The following is a 25,841-nucleotide window of genomic DNA, read 5'->3' on the forward strand; positions in this document are numbered from 1 at the left end:
TTGTCATTTATTAACAGTTTAATACCTGAGTTTGAGATTTACAGTGCAATACAAGATCCAAACCACACCATTGAATGCCTGAGATATCTGGAACCATGCTTGAGGCAGGAAGGTTATTAACAGTTCAATCTGCAATAAACATGACTTCACCAAAGAGACAGTCTGATTTCTGACGGTAAACACAAAGCTTGACCTCAGCTAAAAACTTCTTCCCTACTTTAAATGCAAGGGGTCACAGCCGTCTCTACCCGCCACAAATGCTGTCAAATCTGCTCCATCTACACTGCTTAAGTTCTATATTCTCATGGCTATATAACTTCCGTACCTCAAGTATGACAATTGGGCTAAAGAAAATCCTCCTTGTCAATAGATCAGAGGTGGGAGGAAGAAAAGTTTCACTGTGTGTCTAAAGTTTTTGCTAGGACACCTGGAGCACAGGAAGAAATGGGCCAGTACTCAACTCAACAATTCACATTGCAACCATGTGATATTTGACTAGTTTATATACCCACTTGTTCTCTCAGTAGGTCTGCTCTGTAGTTGAAGAACTGGGAATATTGTACGGGGTGTTTGGAACATTTGGTCTAGGCATCTGTTAGTGGCGAGTCAAAAAGCACCATATCTCCATTCCATTGCCTGACATGAGATGGCTCCAATTAAACAGCACTAATCCATGAATGAATCCAGAGTTTAGTGCTGACAAAACTGACCAAAATCTTAGCAAAGTGTGTGGAAAGAAACTGCAGAGGGTTTATATCAAAAATAGACAAAATGGCAGGGTACCTCGACGGGTCAGGCAGCATCTCTGGAGAAAAGGAACAGGTTACGTTTCATGTCGGAACCCTTCTTCAGAGAGGTCCTAAGGGTTCAGACCCGAAACGTCACCTATTCCTTTGCTCCAGAGATGCTGCCAGACCCATTGAATTACTCTAGCATTTTGTGTCTAGTCCCAGCAGATTTCTATGGTTCTGGCATTTGTGGACAGTGTGGTAATTTTTCAACATCTCTTTAGGTGGATTGGTCCTCCCAGGTTCTCCATTCAACCAGCTCTAATGTTAATTCCCTGGAAGCTTTTCCTCCTACAACACTGAAATATGTTCCTATATACACATGCTCTCATGCTGCCGTTAAATTCTATGTATTGTTCCTCAGGCAGGCTCATTCCCAGCTGAAATGTAGCCCGATAGTGCAACTGACACACAAGTAAAGCGTCTGACAGATTACTGAAGAGGTGGCATAGATGGAAGCACAAGGTAAATGGTCGATTTAATGAACCAAGTGAACAAAGACAATCACTCCATTACTCTCCCCTTCCGCACAGAATGAACTACATTTAAAAGAACAGAAACATTAAGGTTTCACTGACAGGAGTGATTTGAATACCCTCTACTAACTGAATGTGCGTGCAATTGTGCATGTAGTCAGCTGAATCCAAAAGTCAACACGTCTAGGATATTGGACAGATATAATTGGAGTATACCCGGCAAGGAACAAAACATAATCACTAGAAAAACCAAGGTGGGGTGGGGAACTAAGAAATAACCAAGAAATAACAGAACCCAATTGTTGTAGATTTTCCAAATAATGCTGTTTAAAAAGAATGTTAGATGCTCTTTTGCTGCTCAGGAACTCAATCTGCAAACAGGCCTGTCGCTATTTATAGTCTTAGATCTATAGTATTGATCTGTGCAATCCTGGATTAATTCAGGTGAAGGATTCTGATGCAAGCTGTATAGGAGCTGCCTCTATTTACAAGTGTCTCTTTTGTGCGAGGACAGGCACAATCTGCATCAAACCAACTACAATTCTAAAACAGCTTAATCCCAACGCTCTCTTTGGTGTCAGACCAGATTTTCAGAAAAGTATTTGCAAAAGCAAAACAAATGCAAATCCATATATGCAACAAGCACAGGTTTTCCCCCCCAAAATTTGTTCAAGGGTGAGGTCGTCTCAGCAAGTGTCTTCGAGACTCCCACATAGCAAGCTTTTATTTAACAAGCTTCTCAATGTCTTGGACCAGACGTTGCCCAGCCGCGTTGTTTGGATCCAGTTTCAGCATCTCTCGAAGATCAGCAAGGCTGCCCTTGTAATTCTGAGGAAATAAAAGTAAGACCTAGAGCGCTCTTTCCAATCAACCCTTTGTTGTGGCCATACAATATTGCAAAACAAACCAACCTCAAGCATCTGGAGAAGTCAAGATTTATTGTAGAAACTTCTTTAGTCAGAGGGTGGCAAATCTGTGGAATTCATCGCCTTAGACTGCAATGGATATTTTCAGAGTGGAGATTGATAAATTCTTGATTAGTAAGAGTGTCAAAGGTTATGGGGAGAAGGCAGGAGAATGGGGTTGAGAGGGAAAGATAGATCAACCATGATTGAACGGTGGAGCAGACTCAATGGGCTGAATGGCCTAATTCTGCTCCTATCACTTTGAAACAGAGCAGAGGGATTGAGGAGTGCAAGTACACTGATCCCTGAAAGTGGTTTTACGGTGGTCAGGGAGGCTTTTGGTACATTGGCTTTTATCAGTATAGAGGTGTAGAAGCAACAAACTGAGGATTCTAGTTTACACAAAAGGACACACAGCCCTGAAGAAACACAGCGGACCACACAGCATCTCTGGAGAACATGATTAGGTGACGATTAGGCGACGTTTTGGGTCAGGACCCCTCTTCAGAGTCTGAAGAAGGTTCCCAATTCGAATGGTCACCCATCTATGTTCTCCAGAGATGTCTGCAGACCTGCTGATTTACTCCAGCACTTTGTGACCTACTGAATTATAGAAGTTGGGATGTCATGTTTCAGTTGTACAAATTGTTGGCATAGCTATGCTTGGAGTATTGTGTTCAATTTTGGCCACCCAGCTTTAGGAAGGACTTTATTAAGCTGGAAAGAGCGCAGAGAGGTCGAGGAGGCTGTTGCCAGGACTCGAGGCCCTGAGCTTTAGGAAGATGTTGGGAAGGCTAGGACATTATTCCTTCGAGTGCAGGAGGTTGAAGGGTGATCTTATAAAGGTGTATAAGATCATGAGGAGAACAGATAGGGTGAATGCATAGTTTTTTATCAAAGTAGGGGAATCAAGAACCAGAGAACATAGGTTTAAGGTGGGAGGGGAAAGATTTAATAGGAACTTGAGGAGCAGCTTTTTCCACAGTGTGATGGGTATATGGAACGAACTAACGGAGGAAGTACTTGAGCCCCACTTGACACCTGCCTGTGTGGTGCTTGGACGTTCTCCCTGTGACCACATGGGTTTCTTCTGGGTGTCCGGTTTCCTCCCACATCCCGAATACGTGTGGGTTTGTATTTTAATTGGCCCTCTGTAAATTGCCCCCAGTGTACGTAACTGATAAAGGAGTATCCCAGCTACTTTGGTAACTGGGTCCCTGAAATCCTGGATATTTAATATGTAACCGTTAAACAAAGTCTGCATTGGTTTGGATTATGATATGCAGATGCCTCTAATAAAAATTTATTAAAAAATAAAAAAATAAAAATTGCCCCCAGTGTGAAGGGAGCGGATGATAAAGTGGTTTAACATAGAACTAGTGTGAACAGTGATCGATGGTTGATGTGAACTCGGTGGGCCGAAGGACCTGTTTCCATGCTGTATCTCTAATCTAAACACGTTTGCCAGTTGTATTTTACTTACCTTCTGCTCTTTGCGAGCCTGTGCGCGTCGATAGAATGCCTTCAGGTTTGCAGGATCCAAGGCCAAAGCGGACGAGCAGTCCTTCTCTGCTTCACGATACTGCTGCAGGTTCAGGTAACACAGAGCCCTGCCAGGAACCACACAGGCCAGTTCAGGAAATTAGGGGCAGATAGCAGGTAAAACCAGAGCCACTGGCAGCTGAATTAATCATCAGGGATGGGTAATGAATGCAACCTTTCTAGTGACCCCCACACATTGGAATGGTTACAGAGGGTTGCCTGAATTAACACAAAGATGAGGTCTGATTTGAATAGGAAAGAACCGTAGATGTTGGTTTATATCAAAGATAGACACAAAGTGCAGGTATAACTCAGCTGATCAGGCAGCGTCTTTGGAGAAAAGGAATAGCTGACGTTTTGGCTTGGAACCCTTCTTTAGACTCGATCTGATTTCTTTAGGTTGAGATTATTATTGTCACATGTATCGAGGTACAGAGAAAAGCTTTTGTTCGCCTGCTATGACAGATCGGATAATATTATACATAAATATAATCAAGTAAAACTCAAGTACAATGGTTAAAGCAAAGGGGAAGATATAGAGCGTAGAATCTCATTCTCAGCATTGTAGTGCAACAGTTCCAGAGACAAAGTATAATGTCCACAATGGGGTAGAGGTGAATTGGACAGTACCCTAGCTTATGGAAGGACCATTCAGAAGCCTGATAACAAGAGTGGGAAGAAGCTGTTCCTGGTTCGTTTGCCAGTTACATCACTGTGCTACGACCTTGACCCAGACTAATGTTGCTCGTTACCTGTTGGTATAGGTGGTGTACTCCTTGCTGTTCAGCCTCAGGCTTTCACTGTACTTCTCCACTGCCTTCCTGTGCTCTCCCTTCTTCACCAGTGCGTTCCCTGCTTCCTTCAAAGATCTGGCTTGCACGAGGCTGGCGGAAGCTGGATAAAGCAACCATTCGGGATTAGTCTTCCTCTCAAGAGGCTTCCAGGGCTGCCTTGTGCATCATGCTAATCTCCATCTTCCCCATGCCCATTAACTCCCCGTGCGCCAAACCCATGCCGTTAGAGGGCATTAGTTATAACTTTAGAGATACAGCGTGGAAACAGGTCCTCCGGCCCACTGAGTCCATGCCGACCAGTGATTGTCCTGGACACTAGCACTATCCTACACACTAGGGACCATTTACAATTTTACCGAAGCCAATTAACTCATAAAACTGCACGTCTTTGGGATGTGGGAAGAAACCGCAGCACCCGGAGAAAACCCACACGGTCACAGGGAGAACGTATAAACTCCATACAGACAGCACCTGCAGTCAGGATTCAACCTGGGTCGATGGCGCTGTAAGAAAACGGCTCTACCACTGCGCCACAAATAGAGGTTGGACAGACTTGTATTGTTTTCTCTGGAGCATCTGAGTTTGAGAGAAGGCCCGATAGAAGTATATAAAATTATGAGAGGCTTAGATAGGGTAGACAGTCAGAATCTTTTCCCCCCACTGTAGAAATGTCAAAGACTACAGGGCACAGCTTTAAGGTGAGAGGGGCAAATTTAAAGATATGCAGGCATAGTGCCCTCTAGTCTTTGACATTTCCACCCCGGCGGAAAAGGCTCCGACTGTCTACCCTATCTATGCCTCATGTCTGGTCTGAGCGACTGACCTGTGCCGTCTCCATTCTGCTGTATAGTTGCCGTCTCCGCGCCCGTATTTCCGGGAAGGTTGGGTCTCCACTTCCGCTGATGTGTGGCGGGCACGGACGGTATAGGAGGGAGATTATCACGCCAATTGTTTCCATCCTTCTCCGTCAACACCTTCCTCATTCTGCAAAGGGGATGGATGATAAACAAAGGAAGATGACTTGCAAGGCAGACGGGAAGGAAACAACAGCAATCCAAAACAAGGCAATCACCACCTCACCATCATTAACCCATTCTAGGGCAACTGATGCTGATTTATTTTTTAAAAAAAGACAAAGTGCTGGAGTAACTCAACGAGTCAGGCAGCAACTCTGGAGAATATGGAACGGTGATCCATAGCTCATAGTTGAAGTTGTGTTGCAGTGTTCAACAGCTGTTGGAAAGAAGCTGTTCTTGAACATGGTGGTCAGTTTTCAGTCTAATGCAGTACCGTATTCCTTACGATAGGAATGAGATGAGAGTGCGGCCGGGGTGGTGTGGGTCTTTTATGATGCTGGTTGCTATAGATCCCTTTGATGGTGAGGAGAATACCCGTGATGGACCAGGCAGTGTTCACCACTATCTGCAACCTCTTATTCCCAAGTGTTCAAACACCCAACCCAGACTGTGAGTCAAGAGTCAAGAGAGTTTATTGTCATGTGTCCCAGATAGGACAATGAAATTCCTGCTTTGCTTCAGCACAACAGAATATAGTAGGCATGAATACAGAACAGATCAGTGTGTCCATATACCATTATATAAATATATACACACATGAATAAACAAACAGGTAATGGTCTATTAATGTTCAGAGTTTAGTTTCAGTTGAGTTTAATAGCCTGATGGCTGTGGGGAAGTAGCTATTCCTGAACCTGGACGTTGCAGTCCTCAGGCTCATGTACCTTCTACCTGAAGGTAGCGGGGAGATGAGTATGTGGCCAGGATGGTGTGGGTCCTTGATGATGCTGCCAGCCTTTTTGAGGCAGCAACTGCGATAGATCCCCTCGATGGTAGGGAGGTCAGAGCCGATGATGGACTGGGCAGTGTTTACTACTTTTTGTAGTCTTTTCCGCTCCTGGGCGCTCGAGTTGCCGAACCAAGCCACGATGCAACCGGCCAGCGTGCTCTCTACTGTGCACCTGTAGACGTTAGAGAGTCCTCCTTGACATACCGACTCTCCGTAATTTTCTCAGGAAGTAGAGGCGCTGACGTGCTTTCTTTATAATTGCATCAGTGTTCTCGGACCAGGAGTGATACAACCAATCAATATGCTCTCTACCGTACACCCTGTCGAAGTCCAAGAGAGTATTGATTGACATTGCAAATCTCCTCAATCTTCTAAGGAAGGAGAGGCATTGATGGGCTTTCTTTGACTGCATTGACGTGCTGGGCACGGCTGCTTCACCCCCTCAGGGACCTGCATCTCCTGCAGCTTTTGCCCACTGCTTACCTGTTCATAGACACAAAATGCTGGAGTAACTCAGCGGGGCAGGCAGCATCTCTGGAAAGAAGGAATGGGTGACGTTTTGGGTCAAGTCTCTTCTTCAGTCTGAAGAAGGGTCTTGACCCGAAAGATCACCCATTCCATCTGTCCAGTGATGCTGCTTGTCCCGCTGAGTTACTCCAGCATGTTGTATATATCTTCAGAAGATAGTCTAATTTGAGGAAGGACATTATTGCTATTGAGGGAGTGCAGCGTAGGTTCACCAGGTTAATTCCCGGGATGGCGGGACTGACGTATGATGAACGAATGGGTCAACTGGGCTTGTATTCGCTGGAATTTAGAAGGATGAGAGAGGATCTTATAGAAACATATAAAATTCTTAAGACAGGGTAGATGCAGGCTGTTGGTTGTGGACTCCAGATGTTGGGAGAGTCCACAACCAAGGGTCTCAGTTTAAGAATAAGTGTTAGGCCATTTTGGACTGAGATGAGGAAAAACTTTTTCACCCAGAGAGTTGTGAGTCTGTGGAATTCTCTGCCACAACAGGCAGTGGAGGTCAATTCACTGGATGTTTTCAAGAGAGAGTTAGATTTAGCTCTTAGGGCTAAGGGAATCAAGTGATATGGGGGAAAAGCCAGAACGGGGTACTGATTTTGGATGATCAGCCATGATCATATTGAATGGCGGTGCTCGCTCGCAGGGCTGAATGGCCTGAATGCACCTATTTTCTATAAAAACCAGTATCGGCAGTTCCTTCCTACATGCATACCTGTTCATGCCATCCTGTGCAGCCTGAACGTTGCCGTCCAGCTGTGTAGCCGTCCTGAAGTCCACAAACGCCTGGGGGTACCGCTCCAGCGCCTCGTATGCAGTAGCCCGACGGATCAATGGCTTCAGTGCGAAGGGAACAAGCTCCAAAGACCTGGTGGGAGAACCACAAGACAGAGCGACGTTCATTAACCCACTGCACTTGGAGTAGAGTGTGTTGCTCTGATCGCCAAGCTATAGAAGGATGCGACTACATTGAGGCTACAACCAAAAAAATAAATGCCTCTACTTCTTCAGGTGATTGAGGAAATCTAGAATGTCTCCAACAACTCTTAATAAGGGGCTGTAAAGTTGCTGCCGTAGCGCCAGAGACCCAGATTTGATGCTTACTACAGGTGCTGTCTGTACGGAGTCTGTACGTTCTCTGTGACTGCGTGGGTTTCAATGGGTGCTCCAGTTTCATCCCACATTCCAAAAATGTGCGAGGTTTGTAGGTTAACTGGCCTCTATAAATTATCCCTAGCGTGTAGGATAGAACTAAGATACAGGCGATCATTGGTCGGTGTGGACTCAGTGGGCCGAAGGGCCTGCTTCCATGCTGTATCTCTAGAAACTAAAAAACTAAACTGACTTCTACAGATGCACCATGCACTTCTACAGAAAGCCTATTGTCGGTTGCCTCACAGCTTGTTTTGGGAACAGCTCTGCCCAGGACTACACAAAATTGCAGAGAGCTATGGATGTCGCCCAGACTCCCCACTGACTTCTACTTTTCATGCCGTCTCGGGAGAGCAGCCAACATAATCAAAGATTTGTCCCCCCCCCCCCCCCCCCCCCCTGATCATTCCTTCTTCTCCCTGCTCCCGTACAGAAGGTACAGAAGCTTGAAGGTGTGCACTACTCAGGAACAACTTCTTCCCCACTGTTATTAGGCTTCTGAACAGTCCTTCCATAAACTAGGGTTCAGTCCCGATTCTCCAATCTACCCCATTACAGACATTGGACTTTTTCTCTGGAACATTATTGAGGAACTACACGCTGCAGTTTGGTATTTTTCTCTTGGGTCTCTTGTTTTGATTGTATTCATGCTTAGTATTATCTTATTTTTTTGGAAGGCATACAAACAAAAACTTTTCACTGTACCTCAGTATACTTGACAACAATAAAACTTTACCTAAGAACCCAAATTAAGCTATAGAGGGTGCCCCAAAGATAAGCACTTGTGCGTATCAGACATTTTGTTCTTGACTTCATTCCCAATTCTTGGCTTAGGATAGATGAAATTAACTATGGAGCTTCTGTAATCGAACCCTAAAATTACTACCCTTTGTAACAATCCTAACATTGCTGCTTTAGTTCTTGTAGCTCGGATACATACGCAGTGCAATCTTTTATACTGTCACTGCAACTTCCAATCTTTAAATAACAGGCAGCTCGGTTGGAATACAGAACGCTCAATTCCTCCGGCCATTTTGTACCTGAAGCAAGACAAAGGGGAAAAAGGACTCACATCATTGACAGTAGGCACAACGGGCCTATGGGCCCCATGAACAACTGATGGAAAGGGGTGGGAGGATGGAGGAGTAAGGGATCAGGCAGGGAGGGGAAGGTGGAGGTACAGGGGGAGAGAGTTGGGTAAGAGAGGGGGGGGGGGGGGATAAGGAAGGAGAGAGGGGGGTAAGGGAGGGGAGAGCCGGGGTAAGGGAGGAGAGAGTGGGGAGAGGGGGTAAGAAAGGAGAGAGGGGGGTAAGGGAGGGGAGAGCTGGGGTAAGGAAGGGGAGAGGGGGGGTAAGGGAGGGGAGAGGGGGGTAAGAGAGGGGAGAGGGGGGTAAGGGAGGGGAGAGGGGGGTAAGAGAGGGGAGAGGGGGGTAAGGGAGGGGAGAGGGAGAAGAGAGGGGAGTAAGGGAGGGGAGAGGGGGGTAAGGGAGGGATAGAGAGGTAAGGGAGAGAAGGGGGATGGGAGAGAAGGGGGATGGGAGAGGGGGTAAGGGAGGGGATAAGAGAGGGGAGGGAGGTAAGGGAGGGATAGAGGGGTAGGGGAGAGAAGGGGGATGGGAGAGGGGGGTAAGGGACGGATAGAGGGTAAAGGAGAGAAGGGGGATGGGAGAGGGGGTAAGGGAAGGGAGAGGGGGGTAAGGGAGAGGGGGTAAGGGAGGGATAGAGGGTAAGGGAGAGAAGGGGGATGGGAGAGGGGGGTAAGGGAGGGGAGAGGGGGGTAAGGGAGGGGAGTAGTCTCTCTCCTCCCTTACCCCCCCCCCCCCCCCCTCGCTCTCGCCCGTCCATTAACCCCCCCCCCCCCCCTCCTCTCTCTCGCTCAGCCCTTTACCCCTCCTCTCGCCTCTTTACCCCACCCCCAGTTACCGGCCTCCTGCAGTCGCACAATGGCCTCCGAGTAGCGGCCTGCCGCCTCTCCGTAGCGCCCGTGCTGGAATAGTTCGTTGCCCGAGCTCTTCAGCTTCGCCGCGGACGCCTGAGGGCCTGAGGCCCGGCCGCGGGCCGCCATCGTGCCCGATAGCCGCTCACTGGGGACGAGACGGGTCTGTGCTGTGGGCCCGGGGCCGCGGGAGGACGGGCGGGGCCTGTGGTAGCGATGCGGGGCCTGTAGTAGTGGTGCGGGGCCTGTAGTAGTGATGCGGGGCTTGTAGTAGTGATGCTGGGCCTGAGGGAGTGGATGCGGGGCCTGTGGGAGTGGATGCTGGGCCTGTGGAGGTGATGCAGAGCCGGTGACTGTGACTGAGCCGACTGAGAGAGAAAGAAAGAGGAAGTGCGGACTGAGGCTGGTCCGACTCCCGGCCCCGCCCTGCCGCCTTAACCACTGAGGCGCCGGCTCCCACGCACAACGCAACAAACAGCTGCAATTGTCTTGCGTAACGCCTGCGCTGCCCAAGGCCCAATCCCAGCCTCGGGATACACTTCAAGATACATTTCTATGATATATGAATAGGAAGGTTGTAGAGGGATATGGGTTAAACGCCGGCAAATGGGACTAGTTAGAGAAAAAAAAATGAAAACGGAGGAAGAGGTCGGGGATGGGGCCCTGGTACGTATTGAACAAAGATTGTTCGACGTTCAGTCTGAAGAAGGGTTTCGGCCCGAAACGTTACCTATTTCCTTCGTTCCATAGATGCTGCTGCACCCGCTGAGTTTCTCCAGCATTTTTGTGTACCGGCAAATGGGACTAGTCCGGTATGCCCACACGTATAGCATGGACAAGATGAGCCGAATGGCCTTTAAACCGCACCGACCAGCAATCATTCCCGTATACTACCACTCTCCTACACACTAGGGATAATTTGTACAGATTAACATGTAAACCCGCTCGACTTTATGGGAGAAAGGGCAGGGTCTCCCCTGTGCTCTACCGCGGACTCTAACTCTGTACAGCTCTATGCTCTATCCCTTCCTACTAACCCTGCCGCCCTGCTCTGCTACTTGCAAAGAGCTGTGGATGGCATTACAAATTCCCACTGTTCCTCGACCTTTCTAAGTATCTTTGACCTACCCAAATGCCTCAACTTACTCTGAAGTAAATTCCATCTACCAATTCAATGCCAACCTAACAAAAATGTGGCCTTCGCTCATTGGAGTGAGAAGAATGGGAAGTAAACTAATTGAGATGCATAATGGCATAGATGGGCAGCACAGTGGCACAGCAGTAAAGTTACTGCTTTACAGCACCAGAGACCTATGTTTGATCCTAACTACGGGAGCTGTCTGTACAGAGTTTGTACATTCTTCCTGTGAATGCGTGGATTTTCTCTGGATGCTCCAGTTTCCTCCCACACTCCAAAGATGTACAGGGTTGGAAGTTAATTGGCTTTGGTAAAATTGAAAATTTTCACTAGTGTGTAGGATAGTACTAATGTACGGGATGATTGCCGATTGGCGCAGACTCGGTGGGCCGAAGGACCTGTTTCCACACTGCATCTCTAAACTTTAAAGTTAAAGTCCAAAGTCTAAATTATGTTACAATGGGTGTGTTACTGAGAATACTCAGAGAAAAAAAAAGATTTAGGGCCTCTAATGCAAGCTGAAAGTGCCGATTGTCTGAAATAATCCTCAACTCAAACTGAAACTGAAACTTTATATTTTTATTTTTGAAACAAACAATTACTACAAACTGAGTCAGGTTCAGTTTCGATTTCCTGAAAGCACTCTGAGCTGTCCAGACATTTTCAGACGTAACATTTAAAGTTAACTTCCAAGAGAATAAATTCCCTGTCTATTAAATATACAAATTAAAAATTAAATGCAGGTGTTAACATAGAAATTAGGTGCAGGAGTAGGCCATTCGGCCCTTCGAGCCTGCACCGCCATTCAATATGATCATGGCTGATCATCCAACTCAGTATCCCGTACCTGCCTTCTCTCCATACCCTCTGATCCCCTTAGCCACAAGGGCCACATCTAACTCCCTCTTAAATATAGCCAATGAACTGGCCTCGACTACCCTCTGTGGCAGAGAGTTCCAGAGATTCACCACTCTCTGTGTGAAAAAAGTTCTTCTCATCTCGGTTTTAAAGGATTTCCCCCTTATCCTTAAGCTGTGACCCCTTGTCCTGGACTTCCCCAACATCGGGAGCAATCTTCCTGCATCTAGCCTGTCCAACCCCTTAAGAATTTTGTAAGTTTCTATAAGATCCCCTCTCAATCTCCTAAATTCTAGAGAGTATAAACCAAGTCTATCCAGTCTTTCTTCATAAGACAGTCCTGACATCCCAGGAATCAGTCTGGTGAACCTTCTCTGCACTCCCTCTATGGCAATAATGTCCTTCCTCAGATTTGGAGACCAAAACTGTACGCAATACTCCAGGTGTGGTCTCACCAAGACCCTGTACAACTGCAATAGAACCTCCCTGCTCCTATACTCAAATCCTTTTGCTATGAAAGCTAACATACCATTCGCTTTCTTCACTGCCTGCTGCACCTGCATGCCTACTTTCAATGACCGGTGTACTATGACACCCAGGTCTCGCTGCATCTCCCTTTTTCCTAGTCGGCCACCATTTAGATAATAGTCTGCTTTCCTGTTTTTGGCACCAAAATGGATAACCTCACATTTATCCACATTATACTGCATCAGCCAAACATTTGCCCACTCACCCAGCCTATCCAAGTCACCTTGCAGTCTCCTAGCATCCTCCTCACAGCTAACCCTGCCCCCCAGCTTAGTGTCATCCGCAAACTTGGAGATATTGCCTTCAATTCCCTCATCCAGATCATTAATATATATTGTAAATAGCTGGGGTCCACCAGCACTGAGCCTTGCGGTACCCCACTAGTCACTGCCTGCCATTGTGAAAAGGACCCGTTTACTCCTACTCTTTGCTTCCTGTTTGCCAGCCAGTTCTCTATCCACATCAATACTGAACCCCCAATGCCGTGTGCTTTAAGTTTGTATACTAATCTCTTATGTGGGACCTTGTCGAAAGCCTTCTGGAAGTCCAGATACACCACATCCACTGGTTCTCCCCTATCCACGCTACTAGTTACATCCTCGAAAAATTCTATAAGATTCGTCAGACATGATTTACCTTTTGTAAATCCATGCTGACTTTGTCCAATGATTTCACCACTTTCCAAATGTGCTGCTATCCCATCTTTAATAACTGACTCTAGCAGTTTCCCCACTACCGATGTTAGACTAACTGGTCTGTAATTCCCCGTTTTCTCTCTCCCTCCCTTCTTAAAAAGTGGGGTTACGTTTGCTACCCGCCAATCCTCAGGAACTACTCCAGTATCTAAAGAGTTTTGAAAGATTATTACTAATGCATCCACTATTTCTGGAGCTACTTCCTTAAGTACTCTGGGATGCAGCCTATCTGGCCCTGGGGATTTATCGGCCTTTAATCCATTCAATTTACCCAACACCACTTCCCGGCTAACCTGGATTTCACTCAATTCCTCCAACTCCTTTGACCGGCGGTCCCCTGCTATTTCCGGCAGATTATTTATGTCTTCCTTAGTGAAGACGGAACCAAAGTAGTTATTCAATTGGTCCGCCATATCCTTGTTCCCCATGATCAACTCACCTGTTTCTGACTGCAAGGGACCTACATTTGTTTTAACTAATCTCTTTCTTTTCACATATCTATAAAAACTTTTGCAGTCAGTTTTTATGTTCCCTGCCAGTTTTCTTTCATAATCTATTTTTCCTTTCCTAATTAAGCCCTTTGTCCTCCTCTGCTGGTCTCTGAATTTCTCCCAGTCCTCCGGTATGCTGCTTTTTCTGGCTAATTTGTACGCATCATCCTTCGCTTTGATACTATCCCTGATTTCCCTTGTTATCCACGGATGCACTACCTTCCCTGATTTATTCTTTTGCCAAACTGGGATGAACAATTTTTGTAGTTCATCCATGCAGTCTTTAAATGTCTTCCATTGCATATCCACCGTCAACCCTTTTAGAATTAATTGCCAGTCAATCTTGGCCAATTCACGTCTCATACCCTCAAAGTTACCTTTCTTTAAGTTCAGAACCATTGTTTCTGAATTAACAATGTCACTCTCCATCCTAATGAAGAACTCAACCATATTATGGTCACTCTTGCCCAAGGGGGCACGTACAACAAGACTGCTAACTAACCCTTCCTCATTACTCAATACCCAGTCTAAAATAGCCTGCTCTCTCGTTGGTTCCTCTACATGTTGATTTAGATAACTATCCCACATACATTCCAAGAAATCCTCTTCCTCAGCACCCCTGCCAATTTGATTCACCCAATCTATATGTAGATTGAAGTCACCCATTATAACTGTTTTGCCTTGGTCGCACGCATTTCTAATTTCCTGTTTGATACCATCTCCAACTTCACTACTACTGTTAGGTGGCCTGTACACAACACCCACCAGCGTTTTCTGCCCCTTTGTGTTTCGCAGCTCTACCCATACCGATTCCACATCCTCCAAAGTAATGTCCTTCCTTTCCATTGCGTTAATCTCCTCTCTAATCAGCAACGCTACCCCGCCTTCTTTTCCTTTCTCTCTATCCTTCCTGAATATTGAATATCCCTGGATGTTCAGCTCGCAGCCTTGGTCACCCTGGAGCCATGTCTCCGTGATCCCAACTATATCATAGTCATTAATAGCTATCTGCACATTCAACTCATCCACCTTATTACGAATGCTCCTTGCATTGAGACACAAAGCCTTCAGGCTTGTTTTTACAACACTCTTACCCCTTATACAATTATGTCGAAAAGTGGCCCTTTCTGATTTTTGCCCTGGTTTTGTCTGCCTGCCACTTTTACTTTTCACCTTGCTACCTATTGCTTCTACCCTCATTTTACACCCCTCTGTCTCTACACTCACACATTTAAGAAACCCTTTCCCTTTAACTCCATCCTCCACTATCCCATTCGACACCCCACCCCCCTTATTCAGTTTAAAACTACCCGTGTAGCAGTGGCAAACCTGCCTGCCAGAATGCTGGTCCCCCACCTGTTAAGATGCAATCCGTCCCTTTTGTACAGTTCCCCCTTACCCCAAAACAGATCCCAGTGATCTAAGAATCTAAATCTCTGCCCCGTGCACCAGTTCCTCAGCCACACGTTCAGGTCCCGTATCTCCCTGTTCCTGCTCTCGCCAGCACGAGGAACTGGAAGCAAACCGGAGATAACAACCCTGGAGGTCCTGCTTTTCAGCATTTTTACGAGCTCTCTAAAGTCACGCTGCAGAATATTCATCCCCTTCTTTCCGACATCGTTTGTGCCGACATGCACTACCACTTCCGGATGTTCACCTTCGCCCTTGAGGATTTTCTGCACTCTGTCCGTGACATCCTGGATCCTGGCACCAGGAAGGCAGCACACCATCCTCGCATCCCGTCTGTTGCCGCAGAAACCCCTGTCCGTACCTCTCACAATGGAGTCTCCCACTACAATGACGTTGCCTGCCTTAGGCCTTTTTGGTTTTGGTTCAACAGCCCTATTCGCATCACAAGCCAGTCCGTCGCCCAGTGTAAACACCTCTTCTGTCCCGACAGCTTCTAAGTGGGTGAACCTGTTCACAAGAGGTACAACACCCGGGGACGTTGGCATTCCATACTTCCCTCCCGTTCTCATTGTCTCCCACCTTCTCTCTTCCAGTACCTTAGGTGTAACAATCGTACTGTAGGACTTGTCGAGGAACGACTCCGTTTCTCGGACGAACCGGAGGTCATCCACTTGCTTCTCCAGTTCCCCAACACGGCCCTTCAGGAGCTCTACCTGGATGCACTTCTCGCATTTGTAGCAGCCAGAGGCACCAGCGGTGTCCTTGACCTCCCACATACTGCAAGCATCGCACTGAATCAGCTTGCCTGACATCTCCTTCTTTCGTCTCTACCTCTCAAGCGTATTGCGTGGTCTCCTCTCCAGAGCCGAAGACTCTCGAGCCAAAGACTCACACTTTACTCACAGGGCACTTCCCTCACAAGGCCGCTCACTCACCGCCGCCCCCTAAGAGCAGTCTTGCTTAAATTGACTGATAAATTGTCTGATTTACCAATTTACAAACCAAATTCCTCAGTTTTCAACTGTTTTCCCGGCACTGACTCACTTCTCTCCTCCCACTTGGGCTAGAGCCAATCAGTCGTATCTCTTGCTAAACTCCTGCTGCTGTTGCTCCCAAAGCTACAGCAGTTCTGAGTAAAGTCTGCCTGTCCTTGGCCTCTACTTTAACTGTTTTCACTTCTCTCCTCCCACTTGGGCTAGAGCCAATCAGTCGTATCTCTTGCTAACCTCCTGCTGCTGTTGCTCCCAAATCTACAGCAGTTCTGAGTAAAGTCTGCCTGTCCTTGGCCTCTACTTTAACTGTTTTCACTTCTCTCCTCCCACTTGGGCTAGAGCCAATCAGTCGTATCTCTTGCTAAACTCCTGCTGCTGTTGCTCCCAAACTACAGCAGTTCTGAGTCAAGTCTGCCTGTCCTTGGCCTCTACTTTAACTGTTTTCACTTCTCTCCTCCCACTTGGGCTAGAGCCAATCAGTCGTATCTCTTGCTAAACTCCTGCTGCTGTTGCTCCCAAATCTACAGCAGTTCTGAGTCTGTAGGTTAAGTCCCTGTACCTCAACACACTTCTTTGCCGTCTCTCCGTGTTTCTTTATTCCTAAAATGGGCACAAAGTGCTGGGTAACTCAGTGGGTCAGGCAGTCTGAAGAAGGGTCCCGACCCGAAATGTCACCCATCCATTTTCTCCAGAGGTGGCTATCTGACCTGCTGAGTTACTATAGCACTTTGTGTCTATCTTTGGCATAAACCAGCATCTGCAGTTCTTTGTTTCCACCTCTCTTTATTCTTGTTGTGACCAAAAATCTATTCATGTCTATTTTAAAAATACTTAAACCCTGGGCTTCCACAACTCCTGGAAAAAGAGAATTAATAAGAATGCAACAATCCGACCAAAGACAATTTTGCCATTTTGACCCTCAATGCTTTACCTCTTACTCTGAGGACACTTGAGTCTGCCCCCTGGTACATTTTTCAACTGATACCTGACCTATTTAGTTTAGTGTTTAGAGATACAGCGTGGAAACATGGTCTTCGGCCCACTGAGTCCACGCCAACCAGTGATTCCTGTACACTAGCACTATTCTATACTCTAGGGAATTTTGCAATCTTTACCACAGCCAATTAACCTATAAACTTGTAGGTCTTTGGATTGTAGGAGGAAACCGGACACCCGGGAAAACCCACGGATCACGGGGAGAACGTACAGACAGCAGGACTAATCCGTAGTCAGGATTAAGACCGGGTCTCTGGCGCTGTATGGCAGCAACTCTACTGGTGCACCACCGTGCTGCTAGTAGTGATGCCTGAGAATTCTTTGAATCTCAATGAGTTTCCCTCTCATCCTTGTCACTCCAATGAATGTAGTCCAATTTTGGTTAGCTTGGCACTTAATTGGTAAATGGAATTAATTCAGAAATATCTAATGTTCAGCATTTGGCAAGACAAACAAGGCATGGTGTGATACTTAGAAAGGTTGAGGAACAGTGGGACTTCAGAGTGCCTATCCACATATCCTTGAAGCCAGCAGGGCAGGGAGACAGGGTTATTAGGAAGGGATAGGCCCATAGAGCTGTACAGCACGGAAACAGGCCATTTAGCCCACCTTGTCCTTTGGAGAGAGTGCAGAGGAGGTTTATCAGAATGCTGCCTGGATTAGAGGGTATTAGCTATGAGGAGATATTAGACACACTTGGATTATTTTCCCTAGAGCGTCAGAGGTTGAGGGGAGACCAGACAGAAGTATATAAATTATGAATGGCATAACTGCAGTCAGAACCTTTTCCTTAGGGTGGAAATGTCAAAGACAAGAGGTACAGCTTTGCAATCTGTAATGGCAATTTCTAACTTTTCAATGTCCAACTTTCCATTGCCATTACTACAGGGGAATGTGGGAGTGATCTTATGCAGACAAAAGAACGGATCTTCCAGTTGTATGATTTCCAGCTCAATTGGTTCTTTATTGAAATAGTTGTACTGACAAAAAGATGAACATACCAGATCCTCTATTCTTATACAAATTGTAACTTTCCGTTCTTACTGTGTTCTCTCCAACTCTCGTGGCTGGTCTGATCTGGCCACTCCCTCTCCAATTATGATATATGTAACGCCCATCCGCGTATCAAATGTCCACGCCCAAACGTTCAAAATAATACTGCTAGAAATATCTAGACAATATGCCAACAGTAACTAGCCTAAGCATGGATGGCTCCTACACACCAGCCCCTAATTGTTCTACGCATATAACAAAACAATTACCAATAAACATTAAAAGGAGCTATAAAAGCTTTACATATTATCAAAAACAAAAATATGTAATATGTGTTGGCATTTAATCTTCTTTGGTGATTCTTCAATCTTCTTTGGCTTCGGAGCAGACATATCTTCGCTATCGGTCTTACCAAGATGTTGCTTTTAGTCTAAAGTCATACAGTATGCCGAATGTTGCTTTAAAGACTTGCATCTCTTTATCAACCTTTTCCTTTAGTTTGCCAGGATCTTTTTCATAGCTACTCATAGCAGTCTGAATCTCCTTTCTTTTTCGAGTCAACTGCAAGAGTATTGTCCTTACTTTAAGAAGCTACCGCAGTCTTCAGATTCTTCCATTATGATAAATAGGTGATTAGAAAGTTTGTTGGGTTCAATGGATCCTTGACAATGACGTTCACTGTGATGTCTTGCTTGATTTCCGGATCATTAGCAGAGATAGACAATAGACAATAGGTGCAGGAGTAGGCCATTCAGCCCTTCGATCCAGCACCGCCATTCAATGTGATCATAGCTGATCATCCCCGTTCCTGCCTTCTCCCCATATCCCCTGACTCCGCTATCTTTAAGAGCCCTATCTAGCTCTTTCTTGAAAGACAGGCACATGGATATGCAGGAAATAGAGGGAAACCGATCATGTTCCTGCAGAGGATATTAGTTTAATTTGGCAATATGTTCGGTATGGACATTGTGGTGTATGTTCCAGTGCTATAGCTTTAAAGTCAGAGGGACAAATTTTAAGGGAGATGTGCAGGGCAGGTTTTTTTTACACAGGGTGGTGGGTGCCTGGAATGCGTTGCCAGGGGTGCTGGTGCAGGCAGCTATGTTAGGCTTTTAGAGAAGCACATGGATATGCAGGGGATGGAGAGATATGGATCACGTGCAGGCAGAGGAGATTGGTTTATCTGGGCATCATATTGACTGTACGCTGAATGGCATGTTCCTGTGTAACCGCTGTTAAAATCTCTCCTGCATTTTATATTTCCAGATTACCTCCCCCTCGACAAGAGGAACCATTGCACCGCAGCGAAAACAACCCGGCTTTGTTCTCATTTCCTGGTTGTACGATAGACTCCTCCCTCCCTCTCTCTTTCCTTCTCCCTCCCTCTCTCGCCTTCTCTCTCACACACACCGTCTTGTGCAAACAGTTGCCTCTCATCCCTACCTCATCGCCCTCTGCGGATTTATCTGGGGTAAAGTTTACCCCTCCCCTCTCTCGTTGCCCGAGCACTGGCCGCAGCCGGGGAAGGTCGGTAGGATGGAGGAGGAGGAGGAGTACGACTCCACTTGGGTGGAGAGCGAAGAGGAGCCGGGACGCTCGCCATCGCCCGCCGGCTCGCCGGAGCGGCCGCAGACGGTGAGAAGCCGGGGTTCGGGGTGCGCACCCTCTTGCGCTTGATTGACAGCTCGCCCGGGCCGCGGCTGGTGCAGAGCGGAGTCCCCGCTCCGCCACACTCCAGTACCGGCAGCGACCCACACCTACACACGGGCCTCCAGTGTGCTGTATGTATCTGCATGCAATCCGGCCTTCACTTAGTCAGAGTCGCACAGCAGGGAGACTGTCTCTTCGGCCTAGACGCCCCATCTCCACTCGTCCCACCTGCGTTTGACCTGCGCTTTACATTCTTATGACTCTTAAATGCATAGTGTTTCCTGGAAGCGTGTCTTCTGATTGATATCATCGAGTTACACAGCAGAGAAACAAGCCCTTCGGCCCAAAAGGACACAAAGTGCTGGGGTAACTCAGCGGGTCAGGCAGCATCTCTGGAAAACATGGTGACGATTTCAATCAAGACAAATTTGCCCACGCTGACCAAGATGCCCCATCTACCATGTACCTGTCCAAATATCTTTTAAATGTTATTTTAGTATCTGCGTCAACTACCTCTTCTGACTCGCTCTCTTAGAGCAGGGGTTCCCAACCTTTTCCATCCCGTTTACCCCTAGCAACTTTAATAGCACATAATAATGTTATTTCATTTATTTATGAACAACTAATGATGAACAGATACCAGAACCAAACAGTCAATGAGAAAAAATATGTACAAATCCAGAATCAACTAATTTACCCCCTGGGTAGGCGAAATTTACCCCCTGGGTTTTTTTACCCCAGGTAAATTTATTCCAGGTTGGGAACCCTTGCCTTAGAGTGTAGAGGAAAGATTTGATAGGAACCTAGGGCAACTTTCACACTCAGGATAGTGGATATATGGAACGAGTTGCCAGAGGGGATAGTTGAGGCAGGTACTACAACACCATTTAAAAGGCATATGGACAGGTACATAGAGGGATATCACCCAAACATGGGCAGTTGGGGCATGTTGGTCGGCATAGGCAAGTTGGGCCGAAAGGCCTGTTTCCATGCTGCAAGACTCTTTGACTCACTGTCTATATCCCATTGAAGACTCTCAGAATATATTTTTGAAGCTTCCTAACATAGAGAACTGGATACTGAGTCACGATGTATCAGGCTTGCAGACAATGATGAGGACGGAGTCAATGAGATCAGTGGGGGAAACGGAGGCCAAGATCAAATCAGAATAAAAGGACGTACCTTTAGGAAGGAGATGAGGAGCAATATATTTAGTCAGAGGGTGGTGAATCTGTGGAATTCATTGCTGTGGAGGCCAAGTCATTGGTATTTTTGAAGCGGATATTAACAGGTCCTTGATTAGTGAGGGTGCCAAAGATTATGGGGAGAAGGCAGGAGAATGGGATTGAGGGGGGGAAATAGATCAGCCATGATTGAATGGAGGAGTAGACTCAGTGGGCCAAATGGCCTAATTCTGCTCCTGTAACTAATGAAATCATGACCTGAGGAGGAAGAGGACTGAACTTTATTGCCTTCACTCAAAGTGGGAAACGTTGATTCCGCTGTGCGGGGACTTTCATGTTAAATTCTATCGTGGGTTGTGTTCTTTTTTATTCGTGTAGCTGGATGGTAACTCAAATCTCACTGTATCAATTGGTGCATGTGACAATAAACTTGAACTTGATGAAAGCTTGAGTGGCCACATGTCCTATTCCGGCAATTTCTTACTTCAATCTAGAAAGCAAATGGGAAGCAAAATACAACAGATATTTTTATGATAAGGTTGTTGTGGGAGAGACCATGCCAGTAAATGGAGTTCTAGAGAAGCCATATGTCAGCCTACTTCTAAATCAATGTACTTGCCTTTGAGACAATGCAAAGAGGGCAGCAACCACCTACATTGTCTGAAATTTGTAAGGAGAGGTGACCTAATTGAAAAATATAAAGTTAATGTCACAGATTATAGTGAAAAGGGAAGCCTGCAAAATGTTGAACTGAATAGTATCAGGTGTTTAAGTCAATGGACACAAGAACTATATTAACATTTCTGTTTAGGTTTATTATTGTCATTCCAGTTAGGTACAGTGAAAAGTTTTGGATAGCATCCAATCAGATCAGATAATACTACACATAAATATAGTCAAGCCAAACTCAAATACAATAGGTAGAGCAAAGGGGAAGAGAGAGTAAAGAATATATTTCCCAGCATTGTAGCGCATCAGTTCCATTGTCAAATGTCTGCAATGAGTTGGAAGTGAATTAGACAGTACCCTAGCTTATGGAAAGACCGTTCAGAAGTCTAATTAAAGAGGGGAAGAAGCTGTTCCTGAGTCTGGTGGTGTGCGCTTTCAAGCTTCAGCATCTTCTGCCGGATGGGAGCAGGGAGAAAGAGGAATGACCGGGGGTGGGCAAGTCTCTATTTTGGCTGCATTCCCAAGGCAGTATAAAGTGTAAATGGAGTCAATAGTGGGGAGTCTGGTCTGTGTGATGGACTGGGCTACATCCACAAATCTCTGCAATTTCTTGCGGTCTTGGGCTGAGCTGCTCTCAAACCAAGCTGTGATGCAACCTAGCAGTATGGGGCATATGTACAAGGGTGTGATTGCCAAGCAGAAGTGGATGAATAATTTTTAGTAATATATTATAATTGGATAACATCAGGTTAAAAGATATGTGCTTTACTGTACAGGAGGACCGAGAGAAGACATGGCCTGAGCCAAATATGTGGAGGAGATCTCTGGATCACGTAGGTACCACAACGCATGCTTACATTTAGATAATTATTGTCACATGTACCAAGGTACAGTGAAAGACTTTAGTTTTATGTATCCAATCAATCATATAATACTATACATGAATGCAAATCCAACATAAGTACAACAGGTAGTTTAGATTATTTTACTTTAGAAATACAGCGTGGAAAGAGGTCCATCGGCCCACCGAGTCTGCACGGATCAGTAATTAACCATACACTAGTTCTATCCTAAACACTAGGGACAATTTACAGGAGTCAATTAACCTACAGACCCACACGTCTTTGGAATGTGGGAGGATACCGGAGCACCCGGTGAAAACTCACATGGTCACAGAGAGAACGAGCAAACTTCATACAGACAGCACCCGTAGTTAGGATTGAATCTGAGTTTCTGGCGCTGTGAGGCAGAAACTCTACCATTGCGCCTCCCTGAAAAATCCGATATATTAATAGTACTTTATTGTCACATGTATCTAGGCACAATGAAAACAATTTTGACATTCAAGTTCAGTAACAATCTTACTGTACATAGGCACAATCAGACTTAAGTGTAAGCGGGTATATTACACTGGGGCAGTACACAGGAGTTGCTAGAGCTATCTTGTACCCTTCAAGTTCAGAGATGTTAAAAACGTAGACTCAGAACTTGGCCATGAAGGACTTGTCCTGGCGATGGCACTTGGTTGGAGTTGCAAGGGTCGGCGTTGGCCAGGCGATGTTGTCGCTGTCCTCCACCGCTGCTCCATGTCGCTGCAGGCCGTGTCCGATCCGCCAGCTATGCCTCTTGGAGGAACGGCCAATCTAATTGAGCCCCATGCTGCTGCAGGGCCTCCAGTTGCCCACTACACCGACACATCGACCCACGAATGGGCCGTCCCCTCACCTCACCCGGCCACCACTCTGCCTCCGTGCCCCGGGGCGCCTCCGGCAGCCGACCTCTGACCAGAGAGCCGCATGGGGTGCGGGAGGTGAGCCCCCAGTCTGCTCACTGGCAGCAACGGGCAGTTTGAGGTGATCATAAGTGATAGGTGCAGAATTAGGCCATCTGGCCCATCAAGTCTACTCCGCCATTCAATCATGGGTGATCTATCTCTCCCTCCTAACCCCACTCTCCTGCCTTCTCCCCATAACCTCTGACACCTGTACTAATCAAGAAGGTGAGGCAAGGGCTCAGGTACATCCTGTGGCACTATTCACATATCCCATGTTGCCAGCCTTGTGGACAGCCAGGGTTACGAGAAGAAAGATCGGGAGCAAGGAGAGAAGGGAAGAGCAAAGTGGGAGATGGACAAGGAAAGGGAGTAAAGTGTGGAGTCATGCATTTTGGTAGTAGGAATAAAGGTGAAGACTATTTTCTAAATCGTGAGAGGATTCAGAAATCGGAGGTGCAAAGGAACTTGGGAATGTTGGTGCAGGATTCCCAAAAAGTTAATTTGCAACTTGAATCAGTAGTAAGGAAGGCAATTGCAACGCTAGCATTCATTTTGGGAGGACTAGAATATGAAAACAGGGATGTAATCCTGAGGCTTTATAAGGCACTGGTCAGATCACATTTGAAGAATTGTGAGCAGTTTTGGGCCCCAAATGTGAATGTGCTGGCATTGGAGAGAGTCCAGAGGAGGTTTATGAGAATGATCCCGGGTTGATTGGGTTAATGTATGATGAGCGTTTGACAGCACTGGACCTGTACTCACTGGAGTTTAGAAGGATGATGGACGGACCACATTGAGACTTACTAAATAATGAAAAGTCTGGATGGAGTGGATCTGGAGCGGATGTTTCCACTGGTGGGAGAGTCTAGGACCAGAGACCATAGCCTCAGAATAAAAGGATGCGCCTTTAGAAAGGAGATGAGGAGGAATTTCTTTAGCCAGAGGGTGGTGAATCTGTGGAAATCATTGCTACAGATGCAGGTGGAGACCAAGTCATTGTGTATTTTTAAGGTGGAGGTTGACAGATTCTTGATTAGTAAGGGTGTCAAGGGTTATGGGGAGAATGTCCAAATGTTTTTTAAAACTTGTAAATGTATCCTCCGCTCATTCTAGATACAGACTACCCTTTGAATTAAAAAGTTGACTGAGGTCCCTCTTAAATCTCTCCCCTCTCACTTGGGACCAGATTGGTTGGGCAAGGAATGGATGGGGGGGGGGGGTCAGAGGAGAGAGGGAGCAGAGCAAGAATCGAGGGGCAGCGGGGGGGGGGGGCTGGAAGATGCGGTTTGGGAAACACGGACTGAGGACTGGAGGAGGGGAAGATTGGATGGAAAATTGGCCACAAAGCCTAGGTTTGTGTTTAAACGAATACAATGATTAAATATAAATGTTTGTCTCTCAAGGACAAGCCTCGGCGACGGAGTAAGAGGGCAGCCATGGATCTCCAGCGATATCGGCACTACTACCCTGTGAGTCACACAGCACGGAAACAGGCCCTGCAGCCCCACTCGTCCATGCTGACCAACATGCCCCATCTAAGCTAGCCACATTTGCCTGTGTTTGGCCCATATCCCTCTAAGCGGTTCCTATCCATGTACCTGCCCAAATGTCATTCCATATACCCACCATCTACTGAGTGAAAAGATTTCCCCTCTAATTCCTATTCCCTTTTCCCTCTCACCTTAAACGTATATCCTCTGGTTCTTGATTCTCCTAGCCTTGGGAAAAGACTGTGCATTCACCCTATCTATTGCCCTCATGATTTGATATACCTCTATATAAGATCACTCCTCAGCCTCCTGCACTCCAGGGAATAAGGTCCCAGCCTGTCCAACCTCACCCTATAGCTCATGCCCTCAAATCCCAGAAACATCTTGTAAAGCTTTGGTTAAATTCTGAATGTTTTTTGGCAGAGATTAGCAGAATGTGATTGTTCACTCCAATAACAACTCCCTATCACCTCTCTTTAGTTTAGTTTTGTTTGGAGGTACAACGTGGGCAACAGGCCCTTTGGCCCACGGAGTCCGTGCTGAACAGCAATCACCCGTCCACTAGTTCAGTCTTACACAATAGGGACAATTTACAGAAGGCAATTAACCTACAAACTTGTACGTCTTTGGGATGTGGGAAGAAACCGAAGCACCCGGAGAAAACCTACGCGGTCAGAGGGAGAACAAACTCTGTACAGACAGCACCCGTAGTCAGGATCGAACCCGGGTCTCTGGCGCTGTAATGCCCCTGTCCCACTTAGGAGACCTGAACGGAAACCTCTGGAGACTTTGGGCCCCACCCAAGGTTTCCGTGCGGTTCCCGGAGGTTGCAGGTGGTTCTCGGAGGTTGCAGGTAGTGGAAGCAGGTAGGGAGACTGACAAAAACCTCCGGGAACCGCACGGAAACCTTAGGTGGGTCCCAAAGTTTCCATTCAGGTCTCCTAAGTGGGACAGGGGCATAATGTAGCAACTCTGCAGCTGCGCCACTATACAACTCTTTAGTATATCCGCTCTTCCTCATGTATTTTTCTAACTTTCCCTAC

General features: G+C 46.5%; 3 protein-coding genes across 6 annotated transcripts in view; 2 read left to right on the plus strand and 1 right to left on the minus strand.

Moving 5' to 3' along the window:
• The window catches only part of LOC116986298 (embryonic polyadenylate-binding protein B-like), a 30,748-nt gene extending 30,361 nt beyond the window's left edge, over positions 1–387 (plus strand). Inside the window, exon 15 of the mRNA XM_033041688.1 lies at positions 256–387. Within this exon, the coding sequence (XP_032897579.1) occupies positions 256–316 (61 nt within the window). The 3' untranslated portion in view covers positions 317–387. The remainder of the gene's footprint in view (positions 1–255) is intronic.
• On the minus strand, positions 1–10,368 carry tomm34 (translocase of outer mitochondrial membrane 34). 3 transcript variants are annotated; one of them, XM_033041691.1, is made up of 8 exons: positions 10,157–10,297; positions 9,918–10,116; positions 8,935–9,034; positions 7,558–7,710; positions 5,329–5,489; positions 4,464–4,605; positions 3,653–3,779; positions 1–2,092 (listed from the first exon to the last, which is right to left on the minus strand). In XM_033041691.1, exons 2-8 carry the CDS (start codon positions 10,057–10,059, stop codon positions 1,988–1,990), a joined length of 930 nt encoding a protein of 309 aa, XP_032897582.1. In that variant the 5' UTR covers positions 10,060–10,116; positions 10,157–10,297; the 3' UTR covers positions 1–1,987. The 3 variants fall into 3 exon arrangements, with proteins under 3 accessions (XP_032897582.1, XP_032897583.1, XP_032897581.1); XM_033041692.1 differs by having other exon boundaries at positions 10,177–10,289; XM_033041690.1 differs by having other exon boundaries at positions 9,918–10,368.
• The window catches only part of LOC116986296 (opioid growth factor receptor-like protein 1), a 22,544-nt gene continuing 7,020 nt past the window's right edge, over positions 10,318–25,841 (plus strand). The window contains exons 1-4 of one of the 2 annotated variants that reach the window (XM_033041683.1): positions 10,318–10,596; positions 19,298–19,666; positions 22,311–22,367; positions 24,712–24,777. In XM_033041683.1, coding sequence (XP_032897574.1) covers positions 10,537–10,596; positions 19,298–19,666; positions 22,311–22,367; positions 24,712–24,777 — 552 coding nt within the window. In that variant the 5' untranslated portion in view covers positions 10,318–10,536. Of the gene's footprint in view, positions 10,597–19,218; positions 19,667–22,310; positions 22,368–24,711; positions 24,778–25,841 lie in introns of those variants that run through there. The other variant, XM_033041684.1, reaches the window with a different exon arrangement.

The sequence above is a fragment of the Amblyraja radiata genome, chromosome 23, assembly GCF_010909765.2.
Source record: "Amblyraja radiata isolate CabotCenter1 chromosome 23, sAmbRad1.1.pri, whole genome shotgun sequence".
NCBI classification, from domain to species: domain Eukaryota; kingdom Metazoa; phylum Chordata; class Chondrichthyes; order Rajiformes; family Rajidae; genus Amblyraja; species Amblyraja radiata.

Excerpts from the sequence above, each read along its gene's own strand:
- tomm34 (XM_033041690.1), bottom strand. The coding sequence starts at position 10,059 with ATGGCGGCCCGCGGCCGGGCCTCAGGCCCTCAGGCGTCCGCGGCGAAG. Across the intron at positions 7,711-8,934 it reads AGTATAAAAGATTGCACTGC|GTCTTTGGAGCTTGTTCCCT; the intron begins GTATGTATCCGA and ends TTCTCCCACCAG. Across the intron at positions 4,606-5,328 it reads GCAGAATGGAGACGGCACAG|CTTCCGCCAGCCTCGTGCAA; the intron begins GTCAGTCGCTCA and ends TGCTTTATCCAG.